The sequence below is a fragment of the Octodon degus genome, unplaced genomic scaffold (assembly GCF_000260255.1).
Source record: "Octodon degus isolate 3935 unplaced genomic scaffold, OctDeg1.0 scaffold00019, whole genome shotgun sequence".
Classification (NCBI taxonomy): domain Eukaryota; kingdom Metazoa; phylum Chordata; class Mammalia; order Rodentia; family Octodontidae; genus Octodon; species Octodon degus.
In genome coordinates, this window is record NW_004524595.1 from 21,098,603 (window position 1) to 21,108,465 (window position 9,863).

The 9,863-nt window shown below is 43.7% G+C and overlaps 1 protein-coding gene across 1 annotated transcript in view; it reads left to right on the plus strand.

The window, feature by feature from the left end:
* The window catches only part of Srd5a3 (steroid 5 alpha-reductase 3), a 17,657-nt gene extending 7,986 nt beyond the window's left edge, over window positions 1–9,671 (plus strand). Inside the window, exons 2-5 of the mRNA XM_004627577.2 lie at window positions 1,790–1,932; window positions 4,618–4,815; window positions 8,165–8,299; window positions 9,137–9,671. Of these exons, the coding sequence (XP_004627634.1) occupies window positions 1,790–1,932; window positions 4,618–4,815; window positions 8,165–8,299; window positions 9,137–9,396 (736 nt within the window). The 3' untranslated portion in view covers window positions 9,397–9,671. The remainder of the gene's footprint in view (window positions 1–1,789; window positions 1,933–4,617; window positions 4,816–8,164; window positions 8,300–9,136) is intronic.
* Window positions 9,672–9,863: the final 192 nt, after the last annotated feature.

Here is a 9,863-nt window from a genome sequence, read left to right on the forward strand (position 1 = left end):
TTCCCTGGCAGGCACAAGGGGCTGAGTTCAATCCCCAGTTCTGCCAAAAAAAAAAAAAAAAAACAGAAGAGGTCCTTCTGTGCTATTAGTGACTTCATTTTAACAAGTCAGCTGCTTTCATGTTGAATTACAAGGCTAATTTCATTTTATTGGTTTTGTGGTTTTTATACCTCATTTATAAATGTGTTTGTTGCAAAATGGGCATTATAGTTGTCTGAGGAATATAAGGAGTTCATACCTATGGTTAATATAGTATTTCTATTATTGCAGGATTTGTCATTATATTTAGGTCAGCATAATTCAGAAGAACACTGGAGCATAAAACCTTTAAGGATTCTTCTAGCCCTGTGTCTGTGATTTTGCAAATCTTGTGCAATAGTTGTGTGGTTATTACTGTAGTATTGGCTCAAGACTCCAAAGTTTTCACAGATTTAACTTACGTTAGCACAACCATAGAGTCTATGGCCTTTTTTAGGAGCTTGAGCCCAATTCTATTACTGGAGACAAGAGAGCTTACCACTTGACCCTCAGGCTACATCATTAAGATCACTTGTAAAAGAGGAAGGTGGGGGGTGCTGAGGAGATAGCTTAGTGGTCTAAGCATCTGCCTGGCAAGTGCAAGGACCCGGGTTCGATCCCTGGTACAGCATGCCGTGCTGGTCCCAGAACCCTGGACACACTGTCCTGGCCCCAGAACCAGGTTTAGTGGCACATGTCTGTAATTCCAGCACTAGGGAGGCTGAGACAAGAGGATTACTATGAATCTGAACTGCATAGTTTAGACCCTGAATCAAGAAAAATTAAAAAAAGATCCCTTGATCTCAGATAGGCCTCTTTTTTCTACAAGGCAACTGGTACTATCATTAGCAAGGGAATTTTAAACATCTGAACACCTAAAGGATTCAAGGTCTTTTTAAAAGCTAAACTCAACTTTGGGTTGGAGACTGGAAGAAGAACTAAAAATAATTCTGTGTTGGAGCTTACCATCGTTCTACTTTAGTGATTGCCTCCCTTTTCTTTTTTTTTTATTATTATTTTATTGAGAAACAGATAGTAATGAGACAGTTTCAAAACAGGTTAGTAGGACAGTTACAATAATTAATATATTGCATATTGTTGTCTTCATAGTAGTTATTCAGAGTACAAGATGCAGACATGATATCCTGTCCAAACACTGTTAGTACAAATCTTTCTTCTCTAAGAAACTAAAAGAAAGTAGCTGTATATCTATCTTAACTATTTTGTATATACAGACACAAAATGGTCCTTCATTTATATCCCCCTTTTTTGTTTACTTTTGTCAGAGATGGGTGTTCCATTGCCATTTAAATGTTTATTTTTATTTATTTTTTGACAGAACCGGGAATTGAACTCAGGCCCTTGTGCTTGCCAGGGAAGCGCTTATTCTACTGAGCTATCTCCCTGGCCCTGCCATTTAAATATTGTATGTGAATGAATTCAGCAAAATACTCCAATATAGTCCAGTAGCCCATAATAGCAATAGGTTATCCATGTGACTGGCAATGTCAGAAGTTGTTGACTTGAGCCTTTTACAGCTCAGCATATTAATATGCCTTTATCATTTATACCTCGTTTTTATACTTTTCTGCTTTATCTTAGTTAAGACCAAGATAAAGCAAGACCTATATAACAAGAAATGTAGCTTTTGTATCTGCCAAGGTCAGTCAAATCCCCTCAGGATTTACCCTGAAGCCCTGTACTGCAGTCTGTAGCTCCTTTGTCAGCATCAGTCATGTGGGTGAGTCACGGCCTCCTTTTCCTGTTGCAGGTATTTTTCTCACTTCTATGTCATCTCTGTGCTGTGGAATGGCTTCCTACTTGGGTGCCTTTCCCAAGCTGTGTTCCTGGGAGTGCCTTTTCCAAATTGGCTTCATGGTCTGCTCAGAGCTCTTGGGGCAGCGCAGGCACAAGGTAAGTCTCCCCCAGCTCCTGATAGCACTGAGCTTGTGCTCTGGCTCCTATCTGCTGGAAGCTGTGCGCCCAGCCCTTGCCTCACTCAGGGACCACCACTCAGAGCCCCTGACATCAGGATGAAAGAGATTTGCAGCACAAATGACACAGGGTTGGCCTGAGTCTTCACTGAGGTCATGGCTAGGTCAGAGTTGGCGCTCCAGTTCAACTTCCCCAAAGCTCAGAGGAGAGGCTGGGACTGGCTGTTCTTCCTCAGATACTTTTAGTACATTGCTGCTGAAAAATTTATGAAGAAGCCTGTATCCACAGGGAGGATGCTTTTAGGCTCCTTCAGATTTGCCTACAACGTTTATCATTTATACAGTTCAGCCAAAATCAAATCTGACAGAAATTTAATTTTAAATTAGCTTTTGGTAAACATGTGAAATGGTTTGTTATGCTGTGAACCTTTGGTTATATACCTTTACCTGGGCCAGATTTTTACTACAAGGTCCTTAAATATGCCACATTCAGCAGCAGATAAGGGATATATTGAATAATTTTTAAATAAGGAACCAGGGCTAGCCAAATAGCTCAGCGGATTAAAGTGCCTACAAGCAGGCGCAGGGGCCAGGGGTTCGACCCCTGGGCCTGCAGTGCCAGCCCCACCTCCATGGTGTGCTGAGATGGCAATTGAGACTGGGCATATGGTACATACCTGTAATCCCAGCTTTTGGGATGCTGTAAACAGGAGAATCACTATGAGACCGATCTAGTAGTGAGACCCTGAACACCCTGTAGACCCTTCCCTAAAATACAATAAATGAATAAATAAGGAACCAGCACACTAATGGCCTCAGCCACTCAGGAGGCTGAAGCAAGAAAGTCACTCGAGCCTGGGAATTCAGAACCAGCTCTGACAACAAAGCAAGACCTCATCTCAAATAAATAAATAAATAAATAAATAAATAAATAAATAAATAAATAAAAGTTCAAGGTGAAAGCCATGCTGTGGCCTTCCAGAGGGCAAGGGGCACAATTAGAAACAAATTGTTCTCTGTCCTTGCCTCTGTCCTTTGTTCCAGCAGCCAAACCACCAGCTCCCTATGTACAATTCTTTTCTGTACAACAAAGAACTTTGCTACAAAAGGGGGGAAAAAAAAAAGAATCAAGAGGAAAAAATCCACATATGAAACTAGGGGAAGTGGTGGAGGAATGGTTAAAGCATGGCATATGCATGTACAAATCTGCTAAAATGAAACCTGTTCATTGGAGACAAAGACACAGAGGGAGAAAGAGTGGGAGAATGAATGAAGCCATGCACATCCTATGGTGTGAGAGGAGGTACCAAAGCAAACCCCACTTACTCATTAAAATAGCCTCACTTGATGTGTCTGCTGGCGGAGCACCTAGGTCTTAGTATTTGTTCCTAAAGAGTTAACAACTAAGGGTCAGTGAAATAGCTCAGCAGACTAAACCCTGATTAGACAGGCACAGGGACCAGAGTTCAATCCCCCATCCCGATTCCTGGGCTTGCAGTGTCGCCCCCCCCCCCCCCCCCCCGGGACAACTGAGACTGGGCATGGTGGCACACACCTTTAATCCCAGTGCTTGGGAGGCTGAAAACAGGAGAATCACTACGAGTCCCATCTGTGTAGTGAGACCCTGTACTAAAATACATTAAAGGGGCCAAGGGAGATGGTTCAGTAGAATAAGCACTTGCCTGCTGAGTGCAAGGGCCTGAGTTCAATCCCCAGTTCTGCCAAAAAAATAAAAATTAAAAATTAAAAAAAAATAAAATAAAATACATTTTTAAAAAGTCAACAACTAGATTTAATCTATTTAAAATATACAAACAGCAAAGCTAATCTGTGTTAACAGAAGTCGGGACAGGGGTGGATGGGTAACCCCACAGTGGTGCAAGGAGTGCATAGTGCCTGGGTGGGAACATTAGGGGTCTTAGCCCTGTTCTTTCTTGGTTAGGGTGCAGTGATACAGGTGGGATGCATTGCATAGCCTTATGATGTATATGGTATTCATTTTTTTTTAAAGAAAGGCTTCCTGTTGTTTTAAAAATGAGTTATTCAGAGTTCTTTGGGGACCAAGGGATGAGAGACAGGCAGGAGGGTAGATTTCAGGGCTCACTGTCACCTCGGAGGGTTTTGTTGTTGATGATGTTTTTGGCGTTCCTTGGGCTTGAACCCAGGGTTTCATACACACTACAGCATGTATGAATGTTGCATCAGTGAGCTGTGCCTTAAACCCTTTTTTTTTTAATTTCAGTATGGAAAGAAATTCATAACTATTTTTATTCCTGTCTCTACTTCTGTGGGAGCCTGGGGATTCCACCAGGTAGGACTGTTCTGAGGCCAGCTGGGAACTCTTTTTTGCATCTGGCTGTGCAGGGGGCCAGACACTAACAGACCCCCTTCTCCATGACAGCCTGGAAGGCTGTCATATGGTGCAGCAGAGTACAGAGATGGGCATTTGCCCTCCGGCATCACTGATTCACTGCATCTTCTTCAGCTGGGCTCTGTGGCTTTAGTGGACCCATGCCCTCACTCTAAAAAGATAAACGTGTTAGACAGAGATTTCTAGAACCCTTTCATAACTAATCATGTCTAGTACTTTGCTGAATAGTAAGGAAAGTCAAAACCTTGCTTTCACCCCTGAAGAGAGCTGAGCAAGTGGCCTTCTGAATTGCAGGCGGTGAGCTGGTGCTGTCTGCCTTCTTGGTACTCCTATTTCTGTGGCTTCACAGCTGGCGGAGACTCTTCGAGTGCTTCTATGTCAGTGTCTTCTCCGATGCCGTGATCCATATCGTGCAGTACTGTTTTGGCCTTGGCTACTACGTCCTCGTCGGCCTGACCGTGCTTAGCCAGGTGCCCATGGATGGCAGAACTGGTGAGTAGCCTCTGCCTCAGCCCAGGCTCTGCAGGCATGGGCTGCACGAGGCACTCCTGATGGCTTTACATAGCACTCAGGAGTCCAAGAGCAGGAGTTGACCCCACCTACTTTTCATTCAAGCTACTTAGACTTCAATAATCAATATAAAAAGTCAACATGTCCAAGGTATATGTATGTTAACTGTAATTGCTAAGGACTTATAGGAGGGCCAGCAAGACAGCTCATCAGACTAAGTCTCTGCTTAGGCAAGCACAGGGACCAGGGTTCGATCCCCAGCACCACATGGTGTGCTGGCCCTGGGCCTGGCAGAACTGAGCTGACAGCAGGTGGGGAGGCTGAAAACAGGAGGATCATTGAGTTGAAGCCACTGGGCTGACACCAGGTGTCCCCACTGCTACCCAGCACAGGGGAGGCTGAAAACAGGAGGATCACTGAGTTGGAGCTATGTAGTACATTTTTTTAAAAAAGTCTTAAAGGAGCCAACATAAGTAGTCATGCCTTCCCTGAAGACGGTAAAGGACAGAAAATTCACAAGAGTCCACTCAGGAATGATGAAATGGGAAGTGGGGTTCCCTGAAGGGACTGAAGCTAGTGAATCCATGTGAGGTTAGTCTGTGGCAAGGGAGGAGGAGGGAATGTGGCCAAGAGCAAGGGATGGGGGCAGCAAAGCAAGTGGCCTTGGGGAAGTCTGAGCCTCGCTGGGCTGTGGGGAAGGTGGAGGAAGTTGCTCTGCTGAGGTAGATCCTGAGGTGAGAGGAGAGGTGCTCCTGCGGGGTAGTCAGGATTGGAAGAGAGCAAAAGGAAAAGCCTCCTTGCCGTCAGCTCTTGTGATTACTCCCCTTACACTAAAGCTTTCCTTAATGTTTCAAAGCGCTCTCCAGCCAGGAGGAAGAAGCCAGACCTCTGTTTATGAGAAGAGAAAGAAGTGGTTTATTGTTTTATCTGGGGGAGGGGGTCTAAGTGAGGGGGGTCATTTTTATAAAAACAATGTATATGTGTTATGAAGAATTGAAGTTCTTTTGGATGATTGAGTTTTTAGTTCTGAGGTCCACTTAATCTTCGCCTTCTTCAGCCCAGACACTGCAGATCTTTCCTGACCATTTTCTCTGCATACCAGGTTTCATGTTTTCCTACTGATGCTGCATCAGTCCTTACAAATTGAGACCAAGATCTAGATATTCCCAACACTCTGAGTGAGCCCTTCTTCCTCCCCTCAGGTCTGAAGTTGGTATCAGACATCAGTGCTCCTTTGAGTCCTTTCTCCATTGGTGTAACACACAGCCTCTTTGGTTAAAGGAAAGTTAAGTTTTTGGTTTTGGTTTTGATTTTTTTTTTTTTTTTTTTTTTTTTTTTTTTGGTGGTGCTAGAATTCAAACCCAGGGCCTCACACAGACTAAGCAAACTCTGTCACTGAGCTATATCCCCATTCTCTAAGGGACAGATTTTACAGTAGGGATTCCTGACAGTCTTGCTCAGTTCATGAAGTACTTGCTGACCACAGCCGCTCAGCCAGTATCTCTCCATCTGATTCCTCTGCACTTACTCAAGTCAGTTTTTCCACCTTGGTTTTTTAGCTTTGGCGTCCACGCATTCCATCAATACCAAGCTATGAGCTGTCATTCCTGGTTTTTAACCCGAGAAACTTTCTGCTGCTCTTTGGTAACCTACTAGCTTTCGGTCTGTCAGCTTCCGTTGGCATTGCATATTCCTTTAGGAGTTTCCTGGGTCCTACTTTCTGTCTTTCCTCTCTTATAAATAGTCAAGGAAAGGCAGCCAAGGCACCCACAGAAAGTAATGTTCTAAGCATTCCTTTCTGAATCTGTTTTCTATTTTACCTATTTGTCTGTCAAGAGGTCATCTGGGGCCACTTGGGACAATCTGGGGAGAGCTAGTTTCAGTAATTCATTGAGAGAGGACACATTAGGGTATTTGCCAGATACAGGGTCTAGTAGAACTTCCGAGGGCTTGGGGATCCCCTTTCCCTAGGTCTGTCCTACTGAATCTCTGAGCTTTGGCTTCCCCATCCATAACTAGGAGCATACTCACTTCCCATGGTCCATATGGAAGTGGAAAGAAGGTCTGTAATCCATAAAGAAAGCTTCTTAAGGTCAAGGATTGTGCCTGACTTGCTGGTTTATTCTCTGTGCCTGCAATAGGCCAAGCTCAGGAGACACTCACTAATTAGTAACTGTATGATTGTGTACCTTACCTGCATTATAAAGCTGGCCTTAATCATAAATTCTAGTTTCCTTATAGGTGAAGCCTCTCCATATAGAGTAGGAGACATGGTATTAGTGATGTGAACTCCTACATGTTCACTTGAACTTTCAGTTCTATGGGGATTTACTCTTGAAGCCTATCAGATTTAAAACCATATTTTCCACATTTTATTTTTAACTTAGAAAAATATAATCTTTTAGTGCATACTAAAAAGATGATAGCAGATTCTATAGCACAGGTTTTAAGCAGAGATGGGTGGACTTTGGTATGTTCTCACTAGTAATTAGCTGTCCTCACTGTCCTCACTGTCCTCCAGTGGCACCTGTAGGGGCCCGTAGGGAACAGCATGAATTTACCTTTCAGAGGTTCCTTCTCAGCTCCAGAGCCTCAGGCTCTTTTCTACTATCTATGGACAACTTTGTCTCTTCAGCATCCTGTTCTCCTGACAGTAAAGTGGAAGGAGACTTAAGTGGGGCTTAGCAATGGAAACCCAAGGCAGTCTCATCACACCCAAGAGCAGATCCCCCAAAATGGACCTGTGCGTTTGAAGGAGACAGTGCCTGAAGTATCTGAAGGAGGAGCAGGAGAATTTCAATATCAACTTCCCTGCTGGCAGTCACTAAAGCTATGCACACCTGAGGAAAATATCTCGCTAGTTGAGAGGAAATTTTGTCTTAGTTACTTTTCTCACTGCTGAGACAAAAGACCTGACTTCCAGAGTTAAAGGAGGAAAGGTTTATTTGGCTCTCAATTTGGAGAAATTTCAGTTCACAGTCAGCTGGCTCCAAGGCAAGGTGGCATGGCAGAGGGGTTTTTCAGAGGAGAAAGAGCTCATGGCAGGCAGAAGGTAGCAAAGTGAGGGACAAGACCAGCTTCTTTCTGTTCTTACATTGTATCCAGGCTACCAGGATTAGGGTAGTACCAAACCCATCAGTGGACTGATTTAGTAATCACCCACCCTTAATCTTAGCACATGTACCACAACCATTGCACCCTGAATCAGTCACACACTCTAGATTCAGCCACCTCTACCCCCGTCCCCTGCATGAGGCTTTGGAGGGACTGCTAGACACAAGCCATAGCAAAATTACAGAACAGGCTAATAAGATATTTCTTATTTCCGCAGTATATGTAATAGGGAAAAATCCCTTGATGCAAGCACGGTGGTTCCACATCCTTGGGATGATGATGTTTATCTGGTCATCTGTCCACCAGTATAAGTGCCACGTCATTCTCGGCAACCTCAGGAGAAATAAAGCAGGTGAGATTGCCGTACAGCCTCTGTGTGTGGATGGTAAGCCTCAGAAGTTAGTTCTCTGCTTTTCTGTATTTTTTCTTTCCTGTCCTAGTTGTTGACTAACCTATGTCAAATACTCATTTTTAACAAGATACCTCTGTGAAGCTAGATCTTTCCATCTGTATACTAAGAGCTATTCTGTGATGAGCTCTCTGGCTCGGTCCAGCCCTGACACCTGTGAATCTGTGCTGTGCCTACATCTGGGGACTTCACTGTACAGGTGTGCTACTTCACCAGTAGAGCTCATATTACTGTGGAGTTACTATTATCCCAGCCAAGCAAAACAACTTCACCTTCTAGTTAGCTTGTATTGGCTTGTCGTGGGTAGTTTTTAGTATTTTAAATACTAAAAACAGGAAAGTATTTAATGTTTATCCATGCTTGTTATGCATGAATCCCTGTTGTAAATGCTACAGCTTCCCAATTCCCACCTGAGATGAATATAGTCTGATCTTCATTTTAGATTAAGAAAATGAGGCACTTAGCTGAAGTTACCAGGGTAGCAAGTGGGAGAACCAGCATGTGAACTCACGTTGCCTAACACTGGAGTCTGAGCTTTTATTAGTGGCTGGCATGGAAGGTTGCTGGAGGAACTAGCTGGCCTTTGTGCTCCTGAAGAGTGACAGTGTAACCTCAGGGTGTGACTTTCAGATACACAGTAGACTGTCCGTGGAAATGTGACAAGATGGTGGTTTGCACGCAGCTGTGTGAAACTCTTCTTGCAGCAAAATAATTCAGGGAGCAAAATGGTAAGGCTTTCTTACAAGACTTCAAATACTCATGAAATCTTTTCCCTTTCAGGAGTGGTCATTCACTGCAACCACAGGATCCCTTTTGGAGACTGGTTTGAATGTGTTTCCTCCCCTAATTACTTCGCAGAGCTGATGATCTACATTTCCATGGCTGTCACCTTTGGTTTCTACAACTTAACTTGGTGGCTGGTGGTGATATATGTCTTCGGCAGCCAGGCTCTCTCTGCTTTCCTCAGCCACAAATTCTACCAAAGCAAATTTGTCTCCTACCCAAAGCATAGGAAAGCTTTCCTCCCTTTTCTGTTTTAAGATAACCTCAAGTCATAAAGAGTGCCAGCTAAATGACAGTGTGAAGTCAGAGACTAAAGTGCCATTTCTGCAGGACTGGTTAAAATTTTCTATTCCACTTTTACATTAAAAAGAATTTCATCACGTAAGGAGAACAGGCCTCAAGAAGATGACTCACGGCCAGCGATATGGCTCAGTAGAGTAAGCACTTGCCTGGCAAGCACAAGGGCTTTAGTTCAATCCCTGGTTCCACAAGAAAAAAAAAAAGAGAAGATGACTCATCAGAATGTCTTCATGGAAAAAAATGCATCTGGCAGACCTGTGGTTCACTGTCAGCTTTCTGCAATGCCTTAAAACATCAACCGAGTGACAAAAAGTAGATAAGACTTCTTCAAGCTGCCTCCCAAGCACACTAACCAAGAGTTCAAACAGCCTCTGCCACAAACATATGCCATTGAAGAGACCAAATCACCTGGGATTGCTTGTTA